Source organism: Castor canadensis, chromosome 2 (genome assembly GCF_047511655.1).
Source record: "Castor canadensis chromosome 2, mCasCan1.hap1v2, whole genome shotgun sequence".
In the NCBI taxonomy this organism is placed as follows: Eukaryota; Metazoa; Chordata; class Mammalia; order Rodentia; family Castoridae; genus Castor; species Castor canadensis.
The window spans coordinates 105,888,139-105,915,288 of NC_133387.1; the positions used below are offsets into that span (position 1 = coordinate 105,888,139).

The following is a 27,150-nucleotide window of genomic DNA, read 5'->3' on the forward strand; positions in this document are numbered from 1 at the left end:
ATAGATATTTTGTTGGCATAAGATGTGCCCCAGCAGATAAACCCAGGCCTAAGACCTTTCCTGCTTTGGATTTCACCCTTTGAAAGACTTCCCTTCTCAGAATTTAGGCTTCAAGAAGCTGGGTGGAATCTCTAGCAATAAAGGAAATGCAAATTAAAACCACACTAAGATTCCATCTCACCCCTGTTAGAATAGCCATTATTAGCAATACCACTAACAACTGGTGTTGGCGAGGATGCGGGGAAAAAGGAACCCTCTTACACTGCTGGTGGGAATGTAAACTAGTACAATCACTCTGGAAAAAAATTTGGAGGCTACTTAAAAAGCTAAACATTGATCTACCATATGATCCAGCAATACCACTCTTGGGGATATACCCAAAAGACCGTGACACAGGTTACTCCAGAGGCACCTGCACACCCATGTTTATTGCAGCACTATTCACAATAGCCAAGTTATGGAAACAGCCAAGATGCCCCACCACTGATGAATGGATTAAGAAAATGTGGTATTTATACACAATGGAATTTTATGCAGCCATGAAGAAGAACAAAATGTTATCATTCGCTGGTAAATGGATGGAATTGGAGAACATCATTCTGAGTGAGGTGAGCCTGGCCCAAAAGACCAAAAATCACATGTTTTCCCACTTATGCAGACATTGGATCAAGGGCAAACACAACAAGGGGATTGGACTTTGATCACATGATAAAGCGAGAGCACACAATGGAGGCATGAGGATAGGTAAAACACCTAAAAAACTAGATAGCATTTGTTGCCCTCAACTCAGAGAAACTAAAGCAACTTTAAAGCAACTGAGGCCAATAGGAGAAGGGGACCAGGAATTAGAGAAAAGGTTAGACCAAGAAGAATTAACTTAGAAGGTAACACACATGCACAGGAAATCAATGCGAGTCAACTCCCTGTATAGCTATCCTTATCTCAACTAGCAAAAACCCTTGTTCCTTCCTATTATTGCTTATACTCTCTCTTCAACAAAATTAGAGATAAGGGCAAAATAGTTTCTGCCAGGTATCAAGGGGGTGGGGGAAAGAGGGAGGGGTGGGTGTTAAGGGAGGGGGTGGGGGGAGGGGGGAGAAATGACCCAAACATTGTATGCAAATATGAATAAAAAAAAAAAAAAGAAGAAGTTGGTGGAGAGGTGCACACTTGTAATTCCATCACCTGGGAGGCTAAGGCAGGAGGATCGTGAGTTCAAGGCCAGCCTGAGCTATAGAATGAGGTCATCTTAAAAAGAAAGGGCTTTCACTCTATAGCCATACCACTCTGAATGCACCTGATCTCAGAAGCTAAGCAGGGTCAGACCTGCTTTGATGGGATAATTTAGCCTTGCACATTTTAAATAAACAAGGATACCCACTTTAGCAAAAGATAAGAAATAACCCAAATGTCTCCCAAGAAATTATGTGTGAAATTAGTGTTACATATATACAACTATTTAAAAAGAATGTGGTGGATAGTTTATGTGTTCATATGCCTCTTTTGCCAAGATGGTGAAGTCTGTTCTATTCTTGGGAGAAACAAGGGAGCACACACATGTGCTTGTATAGGTGTGGACGGTGCCTGGAAGAGGAGTATGGATGTAACTGGACTTGGTGCCTCTAGGATGAACAACGTCCTGTGTTCACTGCATCCTAACTTCAGCCACAAATCCTATCTTAAAATGACCTCCCTGCAACTCAGAGTTCTTGCTTTAACCAGAGATATGATGCCACACTCAGGGCTGATGTGGGGACCATGGAATCAGATCTTCCTGCCATGTGCAAGGTGCTCAGAGTCATATGCTGCTTTCACTATCCCAGGAGCAGAATGAGAATCAGGGTCTCTCCTCAGTCCCAACTACAGCCCACTGGCCAGCAGTGACCCCAACAGGCAATGCAGCAACTCTGCCTCCTGCCCCTGGGCTCTGAGTGCCCACTGTTCTTTCCTCACCAGGACAGCAGGTACACAGCATTCTTCATATTGTTATCTAGAATTTTTGTGTATCTGATATAGCTTATGATAAAGTAGGTTTTATTTTCTTTTGTTTTTTTTGAGACAGGGTCTCACTGTGTAGCCCAGATTGGCCTTAACTCATTGCCCTCCATCCTGAGTGCTGGGGTTAAGGGATTTTGTTAATGCTGGGGCTAGAATTCAGGGTTTCATGCAAGTGTTCTACCACTGAGCGATAACCCCAAACCCTAAAAATTGTTTTCTTTTTTTGTGTATGTGATACTGGGATATTTGAACTTAGGGCTTCATGCTTGCTAGGTGGGAACTCTACTGCTTGAGCCACTCCTCTATCCTCTAAAATATTTTAAAGAAAAAGAAAGTACTTCAGGATATGAGGTGAAGAGGGCTGTGTATGAACTTGAACATCTTTTGTCATTTGACTTTGCCCAGGAAGGGTCAAACTTTAAAAGGTCTCAGTCATTACATATCTGCTTCCTATAAAGATCATGCAATCTTTCCAGATTTCTCCTACAGTCAGAAAATTCTTGCTAAAACAGATCCAGTTTTTCCTGTTCCCTGTAGAAGGAGATTTTAAAAAGACAGGAGCATTTTTTTTCTCCTGGAGAATTATCACTCTCACCTTTCAGCTCACATCTTTCCTTGTTAAAACAACCCCAACTTACTCACAAAGCTTTCTCAGTCTTTTAATAACAGTTACTGTTTTCACTTTGTTCTTGGGAAATTAGGATCCTAAAAAATATCCAACAGACAGACATTCAGGCTGCCTCAGTATCTGCTTGTTTTAGAAGGAGCCTCAGCTGTCCACACACTAATGATGGTGATACACTGGGAAACTGCTACTTTAAAGACACTGCAATTTTTCCAGGGTAAGTGGAGGAAGATATAGCAGAGAACCATGAGGCATCTAATGCTTTTCAACCAAGCCCCCATGAACAGCAGCTGCACTCTAATTCCAGGCAGCTATTTTAGCATTGGTCACTACCCTCCCTAGTATATCTCCCCCCTTGCCAAAAGCAGAATAAAGAAGATGTTTAACCTTGATTTTAAACACCCAGATGCTGGATGACCTCTGCTGGCAACACCTCCACAGAGTTGTGACCAGTGAGCCCAGAAGGGGCCTCATCACACCAGCTCAGACAAGCAAAGTGTAAAACAGTGGCTAGGGTCTGACTTGAACCAAGCCAGCAAGGTCAACGCAGGTGGTTAAGACACAGCAACATCATTCCCTGGACTATAACACAAGACTGAGTAGATCTGGTCAAAATGTGTAACTTTGGATGGGCACAGTGGTTCACACCTGTAATCCCAGTACTTGAGAGGTGAGGGCAGGAGGATCTTGAATTCTAGGCCAGCCTAGGCTACATAGTGAGACCCTGTCTCAAAAAAAAAAAAAAGAAAAGAAAAGCGTTCTCTTGATTCACTCTTGAGAAAATGTCACAAAGAAACCAAAAATGAGGGACAGTTGACAACATATTTGATGAATACTCCTCAAAACCATCAGGGTCATTAAAGACCAAGGGCAATGAAGCACCCTGGCAGACTGTGATGATGGAAACTCAGCAGTAAATGAGTGCTGGGTCCTGAGCACAAGAGGACACTGTGGAGACAGGTCAAGTTGCATCAAGTTTCCAGTTTAGTTCAGGGTTGTGACCAACACTGGTTTCCTGGTTGTGATGGTGGCAGTACAGTAATGAAGTATGGTGACATAGGGAAAGTGAGCTAAGGAGTATATGGAAACTCTTGTTTTATTTTTGTAGATGGAGATGAACACCACAATGATTAGTGCAAAAGGATTTAACCCGGGGCCTCTTACATGCTAAGCAGGTGCTCTACCACAAGCTAACCCTAACCCTTGCAATTTCTTCTAAGTCTAAAATTAATTCAAATTAGAAATTCTTTTTTTTGAAAAAAGGCGGACACATGTGGGTGTGAATCCCTCCCTTTGACTGGATCTACCAGTCTTCCTATCTCTGTTGACCATGCTTCTGTCCGTAAGTCCCCAGTGAAGATTATGCTCTGTGTAATTCTGGATCTGCCTGTCTCCTCTGTTAGACTCTTGGAAACTTCTACCTACAATAGTCAGTTCATTTTCCTGGAACAAGAGAATCCTCAAAAGTGTGACTTCACCTGGGCATCATGGTGCAAGCCTGTAATCCCAGCACTTGAGAGGCAGAGGCAGGAGGATCACAAGTTGAAGGCCAGCCTGGGCAACATAGTGTGACTCTGTTTCAGAAAAAAAAAAACAAAAAAAAACCCAACTCACCAACAAACCAACCAAACAAAAAAACCCAAAGGAAAAACAAAACTAAAAAACCAAACCAAAACCGAACCCCCTCCTCACCAACAATAAACTTCACCCATGACTTTAGTAAGGAGCCTGCTCACCACACTGACCCTTGCTCCCAACAGGGATTCTGAAAGCCTAGAGTTTGAAGTGCTGGGAGGCCATAACCATGGAGCTGGAATGACAGACCCTCAGGAAAAGGCCCGCACACAGCCCTCTTTACTCTTTACATCACAAGCTGTTCTTCATCTACACATCAGGAGACTGGGAGGGGAGCCTCACCTTTGGGGGTTTGAAAGGGTAATCTGTAGGAAAGTGGATGGTCAGGAAGAAAACGCCTCCTTGGTAAGGACTGTCACTCTGGAAAGATGACACAGAGAAAGAGATCAGTGCTGAGCTAGGCATAAAGAAAAAGAAGCAAAACTTGGGTAGTAAAAAACAAACAAAAAAGACAAAAAAAAAAACAAAAAAAAAACTTGGGCAGTGTACTCAGCAGTACTACCTACCGGGCCCATGATGGTGGCCTGCCAGTGGAACACTACAAGACAAAAGAACGACAGGCATGTAAGAGATCCCTGTAAACCCAGCTGTTCTACTCAAAAGGTGCTGCTAAGCTTAAAGCACACCATTCACACAACACGGCCTCACTTCTGACACCAAATGCAAGTTTGGGGTTTCCAAAACCACTCTCGCTAGGACTCCCAAGGCTCACTGAAAGCTGTTGTGCCATGGCTACAGTTTATTAAAGTGTAGAGGTGCAGGTTAACCTCAGGAGGGCCTCCATTGTCCTCTTCTCATGAGGCCAGGATGTGCACTCCCCTGGCATTTTTATGTGATGACATATATAGATACTGCCAGTCAGGGATGCCTGCCTGAGCCTCAGTGCTCAGAGTTTTTATTGGCACTCCACCATGAGAATGTTACTGATGAACCAGGTACCCACAGGGCTGATCTGTCTCCAGCCATCCTTGTCTTACCAAACCCCCACCTTCTACCACATGGTTAGTTTATTTGGCATAGCCAATCCTCACTCTAAATCACATTGTTGGTGTAGGTCACAGTCTCCAGGTAAACAAAAGTACTGCTACCAGATGACACATCTTAAGAGACACTTCTGAGGGGCTGAAGATGAGGCCAGATCTTTTTTGGGCAAGATTCATTTCTTTCTTTCTTTCTTTTTCTTTTTATTTTTTTTTGATGGTACTGAGGTTTGAACTCAGAACCTCATGCTTGCTAAGCAAGTGTTCTACCAGTCCTTTTTTGTGTTGGGTATTTTTGAGATGGGGTCTCGAGAACTATGTGCCTGGGTTGGCTTCGAACTGCTATTCTCCTGATCTCTGCCTCCTGAATAGTTAGGATTACAGGTGTGAGCCACTGGCACGTGGTAAGACACAGGTGCCAGTGGCTACAATTCAGTGCTCCTTCCACAGAATTATGCCTTAGCTAGGCTTTGGCTGCTGTCCATGTTGTTTTTGTTTGTTGTTTTTTTTTTTTTTTGTGGCAGTACTGAGGATTGAACTCAAGATCTCATGCTTGCCAGGCAAGCATCCCAGCACTTGAGTCATGCCCCCAGACTCTCTGTATTGCTCTTGATGTCCCTTCTATTCCATGGTTCTTCCCTGATTCATCTTGAAACCCTCTCCAAAGAGTCCCTCAGGAACCAGCTGCCTATGGCTGTGGGGCCTCACTGGTGCCCACTCAACATACGTGTCCTCTCTACATGGAAGACTCCAAGAAGTGCCCTATGCTCTGGAAACTCAGTGACAAAGCAAGATGAGGCCCTTCCGTTCTTCCCTTCCAGGTTGCACATCACACCTGTGCCCATTCTTGGAGCAGCTCCTGTGTGTACAGCAAGGCAGCTATGAATCGATCAAATATTCACTTTCAAGGATCCTGAGTCATACAAGTACCCCATGGCTCCAGAGTCTTTGTGAAAAATTCCTTCTCACCCACACAGTGGCTCCTGAGACTATCTGAGGGATCTGTTATTATCAAGAGGATTCATCTTATATGGATTCATGATGGGTATGGAATCCATAGACCTGGCCCCTGTTCTGGGCTTCCTGTTACTTGCTTAAATACTCCACAGGCTCTACCTGTGACAACAGGACACCAATGCATGAATGCGAAGTCTAAAGAGAAGTTTCCTGAACCCCTAGGGGACCCCAAAGGCAGTCAAGGCAGCTCATGGACCTTTCTCAATATTCCAGTGAAAGGTTGCTAAAGATAACATCTTTACTTACAATACAGCTGCCTGAGCTACATCCCCAACCCTCAACTCATGCTATCAGGTTTGCCAAATAAAAATATAGAACAGAATTCCTTATTAAATAGAAGTGTTTTTGGCTAGGCATTGTGGTTCCATGTAATCCAAGCTTCCTTGGGAAGCTGAGGCAGGAGGATCTTAAGTTTGATGCCAGCCTGGTCAACACAGCAAGGCCATTAAAAAATTAAATTTAAAAAGTTTCTGAGAAAATGAACCAAGCCTTGTATGCACATATGAATAATAAAAGAAAAAGGAAAAAAAAAAGAATTTCAAATTTTTACTTGGAGATGAAAAAAAAAAAAGTTTCTGAGAATATGTTTCAGGATAGGAACCAATGGTGAATGAGCAGATACAAAAGTGGTCTCTTCTAGGTTAACAGGTTAGGATCTTTCACTTTAACCCCTTAGGATTATTCAGCAGGACTTGAGGGCCCAAAAAAAAGAAGATAAGAAAGGAAATAATGAAGGAATGCTGGAAGGGGGCAGTCTGCCCATGGCACAGGCATGAAATAGGCCCCAAAGGTGAGTTAGTGCCAGCAACAGAGGCTCACACCTATAATCCTAGGTACTTGAGAGACTGAGATCAGGAAGATCATGGCTTGAGGCAGGCCCAGGGCAAATAGTTCCTAAGACCCCATCTCCAAAGTAACCAGAGCGAAATGGACTGGAGATGTGGCTCAAGTGGTAGAGAATCTGCTTTACAAAAGCCCTGAGGTCAAACTGCAGTCCCATTAAAAAAAAAAAAGAATGAGTACCAGGCTGACAATAACCAATGCCACATGGTGAGGGTAAGCAGGGGTGTGGCTGCAAGACAGATTTATGTCCCTTGAAGGGAGATGCTCCAGGGCTGAGTGAGGAAGTAGAGTGCTATGCAGAAGCAAAACCAGGTCCCACAGAGGGCACCCCAAATTCAAGGAAAGACTAAATGTGCTGCTGGGGAAAGGAATACTAAATGGCAAGTAAAAATCATATCAAGCAAAATGAAAAAAAAAAGGTGAGCCAGCTTCCAAGACTGTCTGAGCCTGGGTCTGCTGAGGCACTGGTTGGGGTGGGTGGCCTTGGTGTTAGGCTCTTTAATAGTGTGACAGTGCCTCCTAGAGAAGGGCTGAGTGAACTGTGAAAAAGTGAGCTCAGGCAGGCTCTGAGGAGCTGCTTCTAGACAGCCAAGATCAAACTGCCATCAGTTTACGGGGACCCTAATTTAACTTGATATTGTAAGTGACAGGTGAGAGGGAAAATCTGCCATGGAGACCACCATACTTGTAAGGACAACATGAGCAAAACGGTGACCCATGAGGAACAAGTGTCAGGAGCCCACAGAGCTGACCGCCCTGTTCACACTGTGCACTTACAACTGGATTAGCCATTTCTGCTCTGCTCCAATGTGTGACTTAAAATCCTACAGAAAGCCTTCAGAGTCCCAACTTCCTCCCTCCTTCTCTCTCTCCTCATTCCCACCTTCCATTCCGCTGTGTTCTCAGAGCCTTAACTTTCAGTAGTTACATCTGCTGATCTTTGCTCCTCTGAAACTCAGCTCCTCCCAAGACATGCAGGCACACATGGGACAGTAGCCTCCCTCCCCCTTTCACTAGCTTTGTGAATTTTTTGTTTATATTAAATAATAGTATAATATATGTGACATAAAACATGCCATTTACACAAAATTTTTTTGAGACAGGATCTTGCTGTGTAACCAAGACTGGCTTTGAACTGTTTTAATTATCATATTATTGTCATATTGTACAGGATCTTGCTGTGTAACCAAGACTGGCTTTGAACTGTTTTAATTATCATATTATTGTTGTACTAGGGGCACATTGTGTCATTTACAGAAGTTCTTACAATATATCATAGTTGAAGTCACCCCTCCATCATTCTCCTTTATCCCCCCTCTCCCCATTCCTGGAATAGTTTCAACAGATCTCATTTTTCCATTTTCATACATAGGTACATAATATTCCACCATATTCACCCTCTACACTCTTTCCTTATATCCTCCTGGCATTGAACTTATGATCCTCCTCCCAAGCACTGGGATTCTTCTGTGCAGAAGCAGGAGAAAAGAACAGGCACTGGGTACTGCCATCTCCCCTGGCAAAAGCATGTGGCTGCCACCCTGCCCTTCATCAGCTCTGCACTTGGCTCCTAGGTGGTCCTGTTTGACTAGCTGTGCAATGACATTTTCACCAGTATCCCAAGTTCAACTTGGTCAGAGGAACTTTTTAGAAGGCAACATGACTTGGGACAGCTGGTTTTCTTATGACCTGGCAGCACAGATTCCATTCTGAATGTAACCTGATGAGCCCCAGGTAAACTCATAGCATCCACTGAAAAAGCAATTCATGCCAGGCATGGTGGTGCATGCCTGTAATCCTAGCACTAAGGAGGCTGAGGCACGAGGATTACAAGTTCCAAGTTCCAGGCCTGGAACTATATAGAGTGAGACCATGTCTAAAAAAGCAATTCACAAACATATGAAAGGAAAACAATGTATTAGTTTTCTTAAAAACCACTCTGCTGGTGCCAGTGGCTCATGCCTGTAATCCTAGCTACTCAAGAGGCAGAGATCAGGAGGATCGAAGTTCGAAGTCAGCCCAGGCAAACAGTTCACAAGACCCTATTTGGAAAAAACCTATCACACAATAAAAGGGCTGATGGAGTGAGCTCAAGCCCCAGTACTGCAAAACAAACAAACAAACAAAAAACAACAACAAAAAACTGCTCAAGAAAGGTTAACAGGGAGGAAAGAGGAGAAAACTGCTCAGCTGATAAATTTGGGGGTTTTAACTGAAAGGCTCCTGTAATCTGAAGCCCCCAAAATACTTACAATCATCACCGACAGGTCCCGCAGAACACTGGGCAGGAGGATCTCTCTGCAAGTCCGTCAATTCCTAGAACAGGAGACAGTGGGTTAGGCTGGTACATCTGCGGTGCTGCCTCTACACCAGTCCTCCTGGCCACAGTAAGCTCTCCTGGCGGGAACCTTGAGACATGTTGCAAACATTGCCAGTCAAGCGTCTATGAGTGGTTGTGAGTATCCAGAGAGGAAGCATGACCATTTCCATTTTTTTTTTTTTTTGTGGTACTGGGGTTTGAACTCAGGGCCTACACCTTGAGCCACTCTACCAGCCCTTTTTTTTTGTGATGGGTCTTGCAGACTACTTGCCTGGGGCTGGCTTCGAACCATGATCCTCCTTATCTCTACTTCCTGAGTAGCTAGGATCACAGGCGTGAGCCACCAGTGCCCGGCTACCATTTCCATTTTCTAAATAAGGAAATTAAAACATGAAGTAGTCACCTGCCCATGGTTACAGAGCTGGGCAAGGGCAGGGCAGGCAGAGTCATAATTCCACTAACTTGCCGCCCTCACCTCCCAACCTAGCCTCCCCCTCCCATGAATTTAGGAAGAAAGAATCCTGACACAGCCTCTGGGAGGACAAGGGCCAGGTGCTAGTTATGGGACAATGAAGTAATGCATGGAAGCATTTGGCACAGAGGAAGCACTCCATTAAGGACAGGACACTGACAATTCAATCTCTCCACCCCTGCCTACACCATCCCATTACTGACTTTTTGAAGTCCTGGAGCTCTGAAAGTGGAGACTGCAGCACCATAAGCCAAAGTCTAACACTGCTTCCAGACCAATGAGCACGAGGGAATAAACCACACCCAGATTCCCTTTATGGGACACCACCTCTAGCCATGATCCTTAATAGGGACCCTGGTCCAACATAAGCCTCAAGGCCAACATTTTGGGCAGAGACTATAGACTTCACTTTGCATGTATGTGGCTATTTCCTTCCCAGATTCCAGATGCTAGCAAACATCTTAGGGTTTGTGCAGAGGTTCTAAAAGCAAGGGAGGTGGTATCAACAATGGTGCTTCGTGGGTCAGTGAAACTCCCCAGGAGATGGCAAACCCACGTTGGGAAGGTGTACAAAGTTCACACCTGGCTGATGACACTCCTTACCTGAGCTAGGCCTAACACCATCTCATTCACAAAGGCCCTCTTGCACCCACCATGTCTTTGGCATGCTGACCATGGTTATACTCTACTAATCCTACTGCCTCTTCAACTTGAGGGCTGCGATGAGAGCACTACCCCCACAGAAGCTGGCAAATGCTATGATCAGGGTCATTTCTCTCTAAGAGTTGTTACTAAACATCTACTAGAGTGCTGCACTCAGTTCTAATTAGAGTCAAATGAACCTGAGCTAATTTCCCCACAGGTAAAATGGAGGGCTGGGGGTTGTAGCTGGGTGCTACAGCACTTGTCTAGCATATATAAGGTCCTGGTTCTACCCCCAGCATTGCCAAAAAAAAAAGAGAGTACAATGAATTGTACCTGACAAGCACTCAGTAAGCAGCATTGTAGTTGTCAGAGCAGAAGGGAACAGCTGAGGTAATGCAAGGGGATCAGAGGAAATGCTCAGAAACGCAATGGCTGCAGAAACCTCAGCAGAACAGATCCTTTCTGCTTCACTCTCTGTGCTGTGCCCCTCAGCACCTCCATCCTCATTCTGCAGGGGAAGTGTTCACATCCACTGGGACGCTACATGAATGAATGAGCTCTCTAATGGACTACTAAGGCAAGTCCTAGAAAGGCTATGTGAATAGCCAGGGGAGGAAAGCTACTTCTCTCCACTCAAGAGGTTCCCCATCAGGAACTAGAGAAATGGTTAGTTTGAGAGGAATTAATTTAGAATGTAACACATATGTACAGGAAAGCAATGCGAGTAAACTCCCTGTATAGCTATCCTTATCTCAACTAGCAAAAACCCTTGGTCCTTCCTATTATTGCTTATACTCTCTCTTCAACAAAATTAGAGAAAAGGGCAAAATAGTTTCTGCCTGGTAGCAAGGGGGTAGGGAGGGAGAGGGTGGGGGCGGGGGGGAAGGGGGGAGAAATTACCCAAACATTGTATGCACATATGAATAAAAGAAAAAAAAAAAGGTTCCCCATCTCCATACTTCAGAATCCATGTTCCTGCCTCAGGGATGAGAAACATTTACTAGGACTTGATGATTCCTGAAAGGCCAGAGTGGGTCACTGGTGACAGACACCAATCAGCACTGTGGGTTCTAATACTAACTGGCATTTTAAGGAAGGACGTACAATTGTTATGAACACATTCCCACATTCACCTAATAGTACTGGAAGACTCAGTTCAGTCCCAGCTCCAGAACTGGGAAAGTCACTTTCACATCTTTGGGCCTTAGAATAACTAGCTGTTCAGTTATAAATACACTACCCTTCCAACTTGCCAGCAAGTTGTGGCTACAGATTCTTAAATGCATATAATGTACACAAGAGCACCCAAAAAAGATCAAGGACAACTGTGTGTAGAGGATACCACCTTTAGTATTATAAAAAGGGGAGGAGGATGGGTAGGAAAAATAAGCTTTTTTATTAATTTGGGACAGGGTCTCCTTATGTAAGTCCAACCTGGCCTTGAATTTTTGCTCCTCCTGGGTGCTGGGATTACAGGCATACACCATTGCTCAGAAAAAACTATAAATTTTTGAAAGAATACTTAAAAAGTAGTAACACTGGTTGCTCCCAAGGAGAGGCACTTGATAGCTGGGGATAAGTGTGTGTGGAAGACCTTTCCTTGTATACCCTTTTGAATTTTGAATCATGGGAATTTACTACCTAAATACACAAATCTTTTATTAACTATAAAGGACTATGTAGGTTGTGTAATGATTATTGTTCCAACTAATGATGATGTTAGAAGTGATGAGTTCCAAAAAAGGGATCAAGTATTACTAGGAAATGAGCTAAGTGAATCATGGTACACACTCAATTCTTTTACTGTGTCACCAAAGTCAAGACACCATCTTGTCAAATACAATTCCATTTTATGTACAACCAAGATATAAAATGTGCTAGCAATGAAACTAGCACTAACTGCTCTCTTTAAATCTAAACTTCAACTTCATTTTAAAATAATCTTTATTGAGAGAACTCTTTCAGGTTCACATAGGCGTAGCTTTATTTGCTTTTTTAAGTTAAGTGTTCATATTACATGTGTGAGACAGGAGATGAAAATGACTTATTCAGGTGCTCCTAAACTTCTTTCCACTCAGCATCCAGCACCAAGTCACTGCCATCTACATGGTACTGTCCTCTCCCTTCTGAGGCCACAGCAAACCAGCTATTTTTGGCTCCCTGCGCTATGGTTTCTGGAGTTTCCTTCAAGCCACTGACACCAACCTGCTAAGGCCAAGGACACACCTTCCCTTGCGCCAACTTGGGGGTCACGCCTTCCTTCTGGGGTCTGTGAAGCATGTGACTGCTGGGCATGGAAAAGGAAACTGTCTTTATTTGCTCCACTCATGAAGCTTTACTCTCTATTGTTTTGTTTCTTTTCAAAGCTCAATCACAGCATCTTTGTTGGTGGTGGTGGTACTGGGGTTTGGACTCAGGACCCTGGGCTTGCCAGACAGGTGCTCTACTACTTGAGCCATGCCCCAGCCCCTTCGCTTTATGTATTTTATGAATAAGGTTCTGCATTTATGCCCAGGCCAGCCTGGACCTTGGTCATTCTAGCCTTCCTGCTTAGGTGGAATGACAGGAATGCACCACGTCCAGCTTTTATTGGTTGAGATGAAAGCCCAGGCTGGCCTGGAACCTGCATCAGGAGATCTCTACCTTCCAAGTAACTAGGATTACAGGCGAGCACCATGACATCCAGCATTCACAGAATCTTTTTAAAGTATTTAAACTTAACACACATAGTATCAACAATGCATTTAGCTTAACTGAACTGCCATGGAGCTCACACATATAGGAACAACTAAGTAACAATTGCTGCCTAGGACAGGAGCTATGAGAAGCATTAGTGACTGTAAGAAACATCCTAACTTCAGAGATATCAAAATGCTCCTCAACCCATACTTGCCTGATTTTCCAAATTCTCTTTAAAGAACAATTAGTACATTTACAATCAGGAAAGTTCACTGAACTTTTTTGGAAAGTTAAATCAAGTATTATGCAATCAGACTAGATTTGTGGTTCAAGTAGTAGAGTGCCTGCTTTGCAAGTGTGAAGTTGAGTTCAAGACCCAGTACCACCAAGAAAAAAAAAAAATCAAAAGGAGAGGTATTATGTAATTGCTAAAAATTAAAGTTTTTAAAGACTATAGAATGATATGAGAAAAATGTCAATACACTATTAAAGGAAAAGGTAGAATATAAACTTTGATTCATCTCATGACTATCACAATCAGAAACACATGAACAGTCAGGTGCCACTGGCTTACACCTGTAATTCTAGCTACTTAGGAGGCAGGAATCAGGAGGATTGAGGTCTAAGGTCAGCCTAGGCAAATAGTTTGTTGGTCCCTATCTTGAAAATACCTAACATGAACAGGGCTCGTAAAGTGGCTCAAGTTGTACAGCACCTGCCTAGCAAGTGTGAGACCCTGAGTTCAAACCCAGCCCCACCAAAAAATAAGAAAGAAAAAAACACACAGTAAACACACTGGAAAGAAATCCATCAAAATGTTAGTTATGATTTAATGACAGGGACAAAGATAACCTTTTATAAAAGTGGTGTGGTCTGGGGATGTAGCTCAGTGATAGTGCACTTGCCTAGTATTCACAGACCCTGGGTTCAATCTCCAGCACCAGAAAACCTAAAAGCAAAAAGCAAAGACAACCGGTCACCACCACCAACAAACTGCCTTTTCTGGGTATTTTCCAAATTTTCTATAAAGTACATGTATTGTGGACTGGCAGAGTAGCTCAAGTGATACAGCGCCTGCCTAGCTAGCACGCCTGAGACCCTAGGTTCAAACCCCAGATCCACAAAAAAAAAAAAAAAAAGAAGAAAAGGTGCATACATTCCTTCAAATAGCATAAAAATTATCATTAGTTCTGATTTTACTTACTTTTTGGTGGCACTAGGGTTTGAACTCAGGGTCTCATGCTTGCTAGGCAGGCACTTATCATTTGAGCCACTCTGCCAGCATTAAAAATTAATATTAGCATAAAAATAAATGAAATGTTGTCACATAAAGCCCTGCCCCTGTTGAGAACACTTAGAGGACCAGGTGAAGTGGCGCATGCCTGAAATCTCAACTACTCTAGAGGTGGAGATCAGGTTTGCAGTTCAAGGTCAGCCAGGGAAAACAAAAAAGTTAGAGACTCCATTTCACCAACAGGAGTGGTGGTACACATCTGTAATCCCAGACACATGGGAAGCATAGGTAGGAGGATTGTAGTCCGAGGCCAGCCTCAGGCAAAAAGTAAAACCTTATCTGGAAAATAACCTAAAAGCAAAGGGCTGCACTTGTGGCTCAAGTGGTAAAGTGTTAGTCTAATAAGTATAAGGTCCTGAGTTCAAACCCTAGTATTGCAAAAATACTATTTTGAAATATACCCATATTTTAAAAATGTGTATTCTGGTTTAATTGAAGGAAATATTTCTACTGATAAAGTAAAAAGTTCACCTAAAAACATTCAACTCAGCCAGGCTCCAGTGGCTCACGCCTATAATCCTAGCTACTCAGGAAGCAAAGATCAGGAGAACCTGGGTTCAAAGCCAGCTTGGGCAAATAGTTTGGGAGTCCCTATCTTGAAAAATATTCATCACAAAAAAGGGCTGGCAGAGTGGCTTAAGGTGCAGGCCTTGAGTTCAAGCCCAGTACAAAAAAAAAAATTAACTCTTTTGAAATTAAAAAAAAATTTTTGAGATAGGATCTCACTGTGCAGCCCAGGCTAGCCTTTGAACTTGCTATGTAGCCCAGGTTGGCCTCAAACTTGAGATCCTCTGCCTTATCCTCCCCCGCCAAGTGCTGGATAATGGGCATGCATCATCAGGCCCAGCTTGAAAAAGTTGTTGAAAAAAAAGGAGGGTGAAGTTGGTGGCAAGGGCTGAGGAGTAGGAACTGAGGGGCAGCTAGTGGACACAGTCCTGGAATCATTCCCACTTGCTGCCTATTCAGCACCCCCTCCCTTTCTTCTTCCTGAAGAACTCCTGGTCACTTCCAGTTGATTCACCCCCAGTTCCAGGTCTAAGAAGAATCAGACCCCTTATGGCTCACTGGTTCAAGAATGAGCCTTTAAGATGGTGCACGCCCATAATCCCAGGACTCAGCATGCTGAGGCAGGAGAACAGTGAGTTCAAGACCAGCCTGGGCTACACAGTAAGCCCCTATGTCAAAAAACAAAAGAAAACAAGTAACGAAAACAATGAGCATGGGACTTGAGGAAAAGGTGTAAAAAAAAGGTTTGCTGGGCTTTCTGAGAGCATTCGCCTAAGCTCTCCTGGAACAATCGTCTCCCTTCTCCCACTCGTCCAGTGGAGTATGTGGCCAGGGAAGCTCAATTCAGAGTCTCAAGGGAACAGAGCAAAAGCAGGGGACTGAGGTTCTCCAAAGTTCTGCCACAGGACCTCCAATTCCAAGCACAAGAACAATTAGGCCGCTATCACTCACAGTCAAGACACTGTAACTGGTAGTGTTCCAAGGGTTCCTTCTCATCATTATAGGCTATAGTTCTATTGGTTTTTTTCCTAGGAGTTACTTACACAATTTGCAGGATCCCATGCAAAATGAAAATGTGTAGTTTCTTACTCGGTAATTATTAAGAATTTCCCAATAGTGATACTGGGGCATAAAACCAAGAGAAGGGCCCTCTTAAGCCTCTGAGCCTGAAAGTACACCCACCTATGAGGCCAGTCCTGGCTCCTTCCTCTCCTTGATTCCCATCAAGGAACTCTTTCCCTAGCCTTATGACTGCAACTACTTTGATTTACAGTAGCCATTTCATCTACAAAGTCCAAACTTTAAAAAAAAAATGAAAATTTATTTATTTTGGGCATGATACTTTACTGAGCATGACGAAGATGATTAAGGGGGGATAGCACAGTGGGAAGCCCTCACTAGTGCAAGGCCTGCCACTTGTTCAGTAGGCCATGGATTAGGGATAAATTTGACCCACTGGCTATCAAGGATGAGCCACTTCTCAACTCCTTTGTCTTCAAGTTCACCTGCATTAAACTTGGTAAAGCCCTACTTGTTTGAGATATAGGTCTTCTGGTGGCCAGGGAAACTGAACTTGGCCCTGCATAGGGCCTCAATCACATGTTGTTTATTTTGTAGCATAATGTGGATAAACATGATTAACTGGCCAAAATGAACCCTAGCCACTGTGCCCTGGGGCTTCCCAAAGGCACCCTGCATACCTGCTTGGAGCCTAGACTGGGGGCAGTGTGAGATCAGAGACCGAATACCCATTGGAATCCTGTCTCCAAGGTCCCTTAGGGTAACCCACACAAGCAACAGGCTGCATACACTACCCAGTCCCCAGGAGTAAGGGAAACTGGCTGAATTAGTTGCATAGAAGACTTTTTTTTTCAAGTCCTCCTTTTCATCAATTTTGCCAGCCTGCATGGTCAAACACATAGGTTCAAACCTATATACCTTGTCTCCCACTCCTACTCCCTGCCTTCCAAACTTCTGCTTCCTCATTCTAAGCACCACCACCACCATCACCCAGCACCCACCACCACCACCCAGTGCCCACCACAACCCAGCATCCCATCTTGTGCATCTTCCTCTGGTCCAGTCAATGCCACCTCTGCTGAGGTTGTCCAAGCACTGCTCTTGCCTGGTATCCATTCTGTGATCATTAGCTGGGCAAAGCCTTTGCTGGAATTTCACACTTCAGGCCACACACACCACAGCCAGAAAGATGTTTTTATAGCATGAACCTGAGCACTTTATTTACTGCTTCAGAGTCCTAGGATGACAGATGATCCCCTTTAGAGGAAAAAACTGGTTAAATTTACCTAAGTCATTTATTAAAAAAAAAAAAAAGGGTTATAGGGCACTGAAATCCTCAGTTGTAATTCCACCAAACCTAATAATCTAAATTAAGATAAAGGTTTATTTGAGCCATCACTCAGTGGTAAGAGGATTGAGAATCTGAGACTAGCACGCAGCTTTGGCTACATAATGAGACCCTGTCTCAAAAAAATGTAAGAAAGAAAGAAAGAAAGGGAGGGAGGAAGAGAGGGAGGGAAGGAAGGAAGGAAGGAAGGAAGGGAGGGAGGGAGGGAGCGAGGGAGGGAGGAAGGAAAAGGGCTCATTTCATTTGGGCAAGTGCCTAGAGTTCCTGAGGTGGAAAGATCACTTAAGCCCAGGAATTGGAGGCCAGTCTGGGTAACACAGCGAAACCCCATTTTAAAAATAAATTAATAAACCAGGCACAGTGGCTCATGGCTATAATCCTAGCTACTCAAGAGGATAAGAGAGTCAAGGCCAGCCTGGGCAGAAAGTTTGAGCAATCCCATCTTAATCAATAAAAAGCTGGCATGCACCTGTCATCTTCAGCTATGCAAGAAGCATAAATAGGTTAGAGGTCCAGGCCTACCAGGAATAAATGTGAGACCCTATTTGAAAAATACCGATAGCACAAAAGGGCTGGGGGCATGGCTCAAGTGGTATACCTGCTCATCACATCACTATTTACTAAATGAAGAATTGTAATAAAAACAATGAGAATCAATTCATATCGACTGCTTGGCATGTCAATCATGCACTAAATTTATATGTGTGTGTGTGTGTGTGTGTGTGTGTGTCATTTAATTACCAACTCTAAACATGTCGCCCAGGAAGGCAATGAGTAAGTGCCTTGTCAAGGTCCCTTTGCAAATGTCTTGCTTTTTTACCCACTCCAGGTAATGATAAATGAAGTTACTGGCTGTGTCCTTGTTGAATGCTAATGTTAAAAATTAGGGTCATAGCCAGGCACCATGGCTCACATCTGTAATCCTAGCTACTTGAGAGGCTCAGATCAGCAGGACTGCGGTTTGAGGTCAGCCTGGGCAAATACTTTGTGAGACCATCTCCAAAATAACCAGAGCAAAATGGACAGGAGGTGCAGCTCAAGCAGTATTGTCTGCCTTTTTTGGTGGTACTGGGGTCTGAAATAAGGACCTGCACTCTACCACTTGAGCCACTCACCAGTCCTCTTTTTTTGTGTGTTGGGTATTTTTGAGATAGGGTCTCTGGAACTGTTTGCTTGGGCCGGCCTGAAACTGTGATCCTCCTGATCTCCACCTCCTGAGTAGCTAGGATTACAGGAGTAAGTCACCAGTGCTGTGATAGAGTGCCTGTTTGAAAGCACAAAGCCTTGAGTTCAAATCCCACTTCCACCAAAAAAAAATTAAGTGTCATAAATAGTCTTTCATATTATGGAAAATGTGGGACACAAAATACAGACAATTCTTTAAATATGGTAAAAAGCCTGGAAGTACACATGCTTTTCCCAATTTCTAGTTTAACTACTGGACTCCTACAAGGACTCTGTTATCTCCAGGATCTCGGTGGTTCACGTCTGTAATCTTAGGTACTTAAGAGGCTGAGAGAAGGAAGTTTAAGGCCAGCCAGGAAAAAAGTTCTTGAGAGCCCCCCCACCTCCAAAATAACCAGAACAAAATAGACAGGACGTATGGCTCAAGTGGTAGAATGGCTTTGCAAGACTGAAGCCCTGAGTTCAAATCCCATGCCACCAAAAAGAAAAAGAAATCAGTTAAATGGGTTGCACTGCAGCCAGCATTTTAAAAAATGACATAGAATATGATAATCAGTGTCTCTCACATAGTAAAGGCAAGAATTGTGAAAGCTGGGCTGGTGGCATAGCTTAAGTGGATAAGTCCCTGCTTAGCAAGTGCAAGACCCAGAGTTCAAACCCCTGCACCACCCCCAAAAGTGAAAGTTCGTTGCTGTGTATGTGTAGATGGTACTGATTTTTCTCCGGAGACACTTATGAACGTGAAAGAAGCTGGTCTACGACCAAAGGTGTAATCTGGGATCGTCTGGCTAGCCAGGACACGGGGTCATCTATATGTGTGTACTCATATATATACAATGACTTACAGACATTTCCGTAGTACAGCAGCCAGGTCCTGGTTTCCATTGTCCCATTCCCCAACCTGTCCTCCACACAACTTCAAGAACTATCCTCTAAAATGAGGATAGTTCAAACCCCATTCCCTAGCCTCCTAAAAGGAACATGTTATTCCAGTGCCTCACCCCGTGGTCTCCCCCTGCCCCTACCGTCTTCCCTCTCCTCCATTCGCCGAATTCCTACCCATCCCTAAGTCCCTGCTCCATCCCTGAAACACCGGTCCCGCCTTGCTTCGGGACCCCGGACGCATCCCGTCACCAGGCGGAGCGCGCACGTGACCCGGAGGCGTGGCACCGCCCACGCGAGCCGACCCGCCCCGCGCACGCGCCGGTCCCTTTTAAGGTTGCGCTGGCGGCGGTTCCGCCTCCCTCCGGGACAAGTGTCATCCCGCCCCGCTGGGCCCCCGAGTGCCCGTCACTTCGTTGCAGCCGCGGTGTCCCGCCTAGACCTCGATGCTTCGGCCGCCTCAGGCGTCGAAGGTTGGGACCGTTCCTTACCTTCTGGATCCGCTTAAGCGCCATCCTGCCCTCACTCTGTTAGTGACCTGGCGGCCCGGCAGGGCTGCCCCGGGGCGGCCCGCTGCCGGCTTGGCCGCAGCGTTGCACGCCGGGAGCTGCCGTGTGCGTGTGCGCGTGTGCGCCGCGAGGCACTGTGGGGCGGGCGTCGCGCGCGCCGCGTCTCCGCGCCGCCGAGGGCCGGGCTGGTACTCAGGCCGCCCACGCCTGTCCTCTGCGGTGCTGGCCTTTGGTCAGCCCAGGTCTGGGGCACCGTGACGTAGCGGAAACCCGCGAGGTGCGACAGGCGCTATGCTCCTTGTCCCCTCCGGGACTCCTCCCCAGGCTGTCACATAGTTCCCGAGGGTGGTGGTTCGCGGCCTTGTAAGTATACGAACGCTTCTCCGTACTTGAGGTTTGCAGGTGTCGCGGTGACCTCCGGACTCATGCACGTCTTAGGTACAACCGGGAACCCAGGCAGCTGCATTCCCGCCAGTACATCACGTGGGTTTGTTTTTGTTTGGGGGTGGGGCTGGGGTTTGAACTCAGGGATTGGCGCCTGCTTGAGCCACACCCCCAAGTCCTTCACGTGGTTTTGACGCACTGCAAAGGTTGACAACTACCGCCCGCCACTGGCGGACCCCACGCTCAACTCGTTTCCAGCCTCCATTCCGCAACCTCCCCTCCCAAGTTTAAGCGATGTCCAGGACCGTGGTTATGCCCCAGTTCGTCTGTCAAGAAATCAGTGGAAGGCAACGGTGTCTCATGCCTGTAATCCTAGCTACCCAGGAGGCAGAGATCTGGGTTCAAACCCTATCTCAAAAAAACCATCACAAAAAAAAGGCAAGGTATAAGAAAAGAAAGAAATCAGTTGAAGCCAGATGGTGATGGCTCACACCTGTCATACGAGCTACATGGGAGGTTGAGATCGGGAGGATCGAGGTTGGAAGCACATAATTCTTGAGACACCCCTATCTCCAAAATAACCAAAGCAAAATGGATTGAGGTGTGACTCAAGGAGTACAGTGCCTGATTTGCAAGTGTAAGGCCCTGAATTGAAACCCTAATCCTACCAAAAAGAAGAAAAAGAAATCAGTTGAATGGCTTGCAGCCAGCATTTAAAAAAATGAAATAGAATTTAATTAAATAATATTAATATCTCTGACATAGTAAAGGCAAGAATTGTGAAAACTGGGCTGGTGGCATGGCTCAAGTGGTAAGAGCACCTGCTAGCAAGTGCAAGACCTTGAGTTCAAACCCCGGTACCACCAAAACCAATGTGGTGGTACCATTCCCACATTGTTTATATGACTGCTTCATGGAGCAAGCAATCCCAACTTTTTACAAGTGTTTATGTATTTGTGTAAGAGTATAAATTTCAGTAATAATGATAGCTAATATTTCAAGAAGTATCCTGGATAATGAGTTTACTAATGATAGTAATTTCTGAGATTTTCTACAGAGAAATTGTATTATTTGTTTAACCCAGAAAAAAAGGAACTCTATGGAATAGAAAATGAAAAATTCCATCTCTTCTCCCTGTTGGCTTAGTCCATAGTTTTCTACACGTTTTATTATGCTTATCTGTAATGCATAATATTTTTAACTTTGAAATAGTTTTAGATATATAGAAGTATTGCAAGAATAATGCAAAAAAGGAACATGGTATGGTTCAAGTGGTAGAGCCCTTGCCTAGCAAGTGTGAGTTCAATACCAGCATATATTTATATAAATTTTACTTCATAAAAACTTAAAACTTTTGTTCTTCAAACAATACCATCAAGAAAGCAAAATGTTAACCTTCAGATAGGGAGAAAATATTTGTAAGTTATATGTCTGATAATGGTCTGGGATCCAAAATATATTAAAAAAACTCTTAAACTTGGGTTGGAGGTATAGCTCAGTGGTAGAGAGCCTGCCTAGCATATGAAAAGCCTTGACGTAGATTCCCAGCACTGCAAAATAAAAATACAATCATAATAAATAGGGCTCCCCAATGTCCTCATATTAGCTTGATTCATAAGTACTGGAAGTTAATACGTCATCATCTTTTGGGGCAGCACAGTTGAACACATAACAGTGGATGAATCAAGAAAATGTTGTACTAAGTGTCATCTATTTTTAATCACATTTTGAATACCAAATAATGTGAGCTGCTTCTCGTCATACCAACCAATTCTTTAACGTTCCAGACACCACCTGAGAGTACTGAAATTCAATTAAATTCTGGAACTGACTACTATAACTTAGCACAGGCCAACCTCAGAGGTTAAAGTTTCAGTCCCTCAAGACTGCCCCCGCTTCATATGCAGTCACAGACCTCAGATTGCCACTTACCTCAGGTTGCCACTTGTACCTCTGGACCCTATTGATACATAAGCATGGTTGATTAAATCATTGACCATTGTTGATTGAACTCAATCTCCAGCCTTCTGCTCTCAATCTCCCATCCTCAATCCTGGGGTGGGACTGAAAATTCAACCTTTAATTCACAAGGTTAGATACTCTAGCATCCAGTCCACATCTGAAAACTTTCTAGGGGCCCCACCAAGAGTCACCTCACCCCAGCACACCTCAGGTATGGAAAAGGGCTTGTTATTGAATAGCAAAAGATGCTTTTGTCACACACACAGAAAGTTTTAAGGGTACTGAAAGTCCTGGGCTGAGTGCCAGGGACAAAGACCAAATATATATATTTCCTATTAAACTAAGAGAAGGCAGCCTATCAGCAAAGGCCAAATATTGTATGACACCACTTACACATCCAGAATAGGCTACTCCGTAGAGACAGAAAGTAGATTAATGATTGCCTGGGGCTGAGAGAGAGAGGAGGAAGTGGGGAATGATTGCTGATGGGAAAATTATGTCTATAAAGCTGTTTTTTTAACTTATTGTACTTTTTTTGTTGTACTGGAGTTTGAATTCAGGGCCTCACATTTGTTAGGCAGGTACTGTACTACTTGAGCCATTCTGCCAGCCTATAAAGCTGTTTAAAATATAATAACAATATGCAGAGTTCTTATGTACCCTTATCCCAACTTCCTCTACTATTAGCATTGTATATTACACAATGATTTAATCCAGAAAGTTATTACAATATATTAACTAATTTATAGACTTTATTCAAAATTGGTAGCTGGGTGACAGTGGCTCATGCCTATAATCCTAGCTACTCAGAGGCACCTTGGAAGCCAGCCAGGGTGAATAGTTCACAAGATCCTATCTCAAAAAAAAAAAAAAAACCATCACAAAGAAGGGCTGGTGGAGTGGCTCAAGGTAGAGACCCTGAATTCAAGCCTTAGTATTCCAACAAAAACACAAGCAAAATTAGTAGTTATCCAACTTATGTCCTTTTTCTGGTCTAGAATCCAGTTTAGCATTCCACTTTGAATCTTTTATAGTTTGCTAGGGCTTTCATTAAAAAAAAATACCATATACTGGGTGGCTTAAATAGCATAAATTTATTTTCTCACAATTCTGGAAGCTATAAGTATAAAATCAAGGTATTGGCAGTTTTGTTTTGTTGCAGTACTGGGAATTGACCCCACTGCTCAAGCATGGTAGATAAGCACTCAACAACTTGAGCCACCCCCCCGCAACCCTTTTGTTTGTACTTTGTTTTTGAGATAGAGTCTACTCATGATCCTCCTGCCACTGCCTCCTAAGTAGCTGGGATTACAGGTATGTACCACCACACCCGGCAACACTATTGATTTCTGAGTACTAATAAATTATTCTCTGGCTCCATGAGATGTTCCACTCTAGTCTTGCATTTTCCTGCTCCATTATTGGAATCAACCTTTTCTCCAAATAACCCTGCTTCTTGTGATAGAATAGTGTTTACAAACAGATCTCTGTAGTCCAGGTATGCTCACTACTACTCCATGCTATTGCTTCTAGGCTTTTACAGCACACAGCGCTGAGAATATATGTATGCATACTGATTGTGCATATCTACACATTATATTTATTTCTATATCTTCATATATATGCATGTACATGTATGTGCACAATCCAGTTTAGCATCTCACTTTGCATTTATCACCTTAGCCTTCTGCAATCTCAGACAATTACTTAGATAATTTTGTCAGTTAAACCTATGAGTTCTTAGACTTTTGATTCTAATCCAACATTACACTTCTAATTTTATCCTTCTTTTCTTCCTTATTCATAATATAGCAGCAAGAAATCTAGCTCTCATTATTCACAGTATGTTTATTTGACTGAGTGCGGTGGCACATGTCTGTGATCCAAGTACTTAGAAGGTAGAGGCCAGAGGACTGGGAGTTCAAACCTAGCTTGTATAAAATAAGGAGACCCTATCTGGAAAACAAACAAACGCACAGAAATAAAACCACACTATGTATTTATTTGCTCAGTTTTAGTATAATCAGCTCTCTATGTCCATAAGTCCCACATCCATGCATTCAACTAACCACTGGTTGAAAATGGTCCAAAATATTTGTGTCTATACTGAACATGTAGACATTTCTTGTCAGTATTTCCTTTAAAAATGCAGAATAACAATTGTTTACACAATAGCATTCATACTGTATTAGATATAAGTAATCTGGAGATGGTTTGACATATATGGGAAATGTGGGTTTTATGCGAATATGACACCATTTCATATAGGAGCTTGAGTATCCACAGAATGTGAATGGGGTCCTGGAACCAATCCCTACAGATACCACGGCATGCTTATAGACACATTAAGTTGTTTTGTAGTTGCTAACTGATATACCTCTGTGAAAAGCAAATTCATTAGCCGGAGTATAATTTTATGTGAAGTGTTTTGTGTTGAGCCTTATAGTATCTAGACCCTAATCCTGTCAGACTAAAGCCCTGTCTTTGTGACCTCATTTAGCTTTATTAACTTCCTTAGGAGATGTCCCATCTCCAAATACAGCCACGTTGGGAGTTAGATCTTCAACATAATGAGTTTGAGGGGGCACAGAAATTCAGTTCATAAAAATGGTGAACAACTGAATGTGCTTTCTCTTTCTAAGATCAGGAACAAGGCAAGTTTGCTGTCAGTGGTCAACATTGCCCTGGATGTGCTAGCCTCAATAATAGGTAGACAGATTGGAAAGTAGTAAAATTGTTTTTACTTTCACAAGACATGAATGACTACATAGGAAATTATAAACTACAAAAACCTCCTAGGACTAGTAGCAGTTAAGAAGTTATAGATACAAGGTTATACACAGTATAAATTGTACTTACATGTGCCAGCAAACAAGCAATTAGAAATATTAACTGGGATGTGGCTCGGTGATAGATCACTTGCATGGCTGAAGCGTTGGATTCCATCCTCAGCACCACTTAAAAAAAAATCAGAGACCTAATTGCTAAATTAGGTTAAAAAAAACAAGACAGGAGGGACAGGCATAGTGGCACATACCTGTAATCCCAACAGCTTCAGAGGCGGGAAGATGGAAATTTCAGGACCAACCCAGGCAACTTAGAGCGTGTCTCAAAATAAAAAAGGCGGTGAGGGGGGGAGCTGGAGGTATAGCTCACTGGAAGAACACTTGCCTAGCATGTTGAAGGCTCTGAGTTCAATCCCCAGTACCTATAAAAACAAAGCAAAATAGATCCTATAAGGCTGGAGGCATGGCTCAAGCTGTAGAGTACTTGCCTGACAAGTGTGGAGCCCTGGGTTCAAACCCCAGTAACACCAAAAAAAGAAAAAACACAACATAATAAATACTAATTAAAAGAGCCCATTGAAAGAGCAAGGTGGACTGGCAAGGGACTTTGGAAAGTGAGATGACATAGCAAGAGTTTTCATTTTGTTTATTCCTTTGATGAAGCCCAATTTATTTTTTCTTTTATAATTGGTATTTATTATGTTGTGTTTCTTTTTTCTTTTTTGGAGGTACTGGGGTTTGAATTCAGGGGCCTACACCTTGAGCCACTCCACCAGCCCTATTTTATGTTGTTTTGTTTTTGAGATAGGGTCTCATGAACTATTTGCCCAACTGACTTCGAAACACAGTCCTCCTGATCTTTGCCTCCTGAGTAGTGAGGATTGCAGGTGTGAGGCACTAGTGCTCTGCTGATTATATTTTTGATACTAGAGAAGCCAGCAAATAGGGAACACAGTGGGAGTAGGAAAAACAACAAATCTTGCTCTTTGTAGCCAAAGGGCTAGGACAGTGGCCACCTAGCAATGTGGGAAACTTGGAGACAATATCTGCCTAGCTCCAGCCAGACCTTGTGGAACAGGCTGGGGCCCCATTCTCATCTGCAAAGGTTAAGTGGGGAGCCTCGACTTCCACAGCAGCGACGTTGTAAACAGATGAGATAGTGTTGGGGAAGGCCAAGTAGAGCTGGGCTTGCCATTCCCACCTGTGATAACAGTGCCTTCCCTCCTTGTGGTGTCAGTGCAGACCCGATGGGGGCAGTGAGGCTTCATCCTTCCTCCAGCTGTGGTGATGGATTTTTATTCCTACTTGCCAGGAATGGGATACTGTCTTTTATTGTCTACTAGTCTGATGTCAGAGGAGGCCTACAAAATGCTAGGGATGGTGGTACATATCTATAATCCCAGCACTGGGGAAACTGAAACAAGAGGATCGTAAGTTTGAGACCAGACTCATAGTGGGATCCTATCCCCCCAAACAAACACAACACAAACACACACACACACACACACACACACACACGCAAGCACACACGGAAGATTTGAATAAGATACAAAGTCTCTAAACCTAATACACAAAATATTTATGATACAATTGAAATTCAGTCTAAGGATTTCTCAACTAAATACGATAGGATAATGAATAGACTCCAAACCAGAAATGATACAGAGGTTAGAACGCTTCTAAGAACAATTACGAACATTTACCAAAACAAATGATAAATTAGAAAATCTCAGGAAAGAAACACAAGATACAAAGGGAGTTCCAGGCTGGTCTGGGCTACTTAGTGAGACACTCCTCACAAAAAAAGATATAAAGAAGAACTGGATGGAAATCCCCAAATGTGGCAAAGCACAAACCTAAAGATTAAAGAAGCTAAATATAAACCTAAGTTGTATAAACCTAAAGAATTCCATGCTAAGGCCAAGTATGGTGGTGTATGCCTGTAATCCTAGCACTTGGGAGGCAAGGCAAGATGATTATGAATTCGAGGCCAACCTGGGCTCCGTAGCTATACCCTGTTTTAAATTAATGTTCTTAAGGTTTCTGTGTGTTGCTCAGA

At 43.6% G+C, this 27,150-nt stretch overlaps 2 protein-coding genes and 1 pseudogene across 8 annotated transcripts in view; 1 reads left to right on the forward strand and 2 right to left on the reverse strand.

Annotated features, from left to right (window-relative positions):
- The window catches only part of Ube2d4 (ubiquitin conjugating enzyme E2 D4), a 28,595-nt gene extending 8,507 nt beyond the window's left edge, over positions 1–20,088 (reverse strand). For 2 of the 4 annotated variants that reach the window (XM_074065460.1, XM_074065459.1), the window contains exons 1-4: positions 19,414–19,562; positions 9,351–9,414; positions 4,765–4,796; positions 4,541–4,618 (exon numbers count right to left, since the gene is read on the reverse strand). In XM_074065460.1, the coding sequence (XP_073921561.1) occupies positions 4,541–4,618; positions 4,765–4,796; positions 9,351–9,414; positions 19,414–19,461 (222 nt within the window). In that variant the 5' untranslated portion in view covers positions 19,462–19,562. Of the gene's footprint in view, positions 1–4,540; positions 4,619–4,764; positions 4,797–9,350; positions 9,415–19,413; positions 19,563–19,941 lie in introns of those variants that run through there. The other 2 variants (XM_074065462.1, XM_074065461.1) reach the window with 2 other exon arrangements.
- LOC141421079 (small nucleolar RNA SNORA70) lies at positions 16,773–16,871 on the reverse strand (annotated as a pseudogene).
- The window catches only part of Urgcp (upregulator of cell proliferation), a 44,535-nt gene continuing 37,173 nt past the window's right edge, over positions 19,789–27,150 (forward strand). The window contains exon 1 of one of the 4 annotated variants that reach the window (XM_074065456.1): positions 19,789–19,923. The gene's annotated coding sequence lies outside the window, so the exon portion shown is untranslated. Of the gene's footprint in view, positions 19,924–20,135; positions 20,323–27,150 lie in introns of those variants that run through there. The other 3 variants (XM_074065457.1, XM_074065455.1, XM_074065454.1) reach the window with 3 other exon arrangements.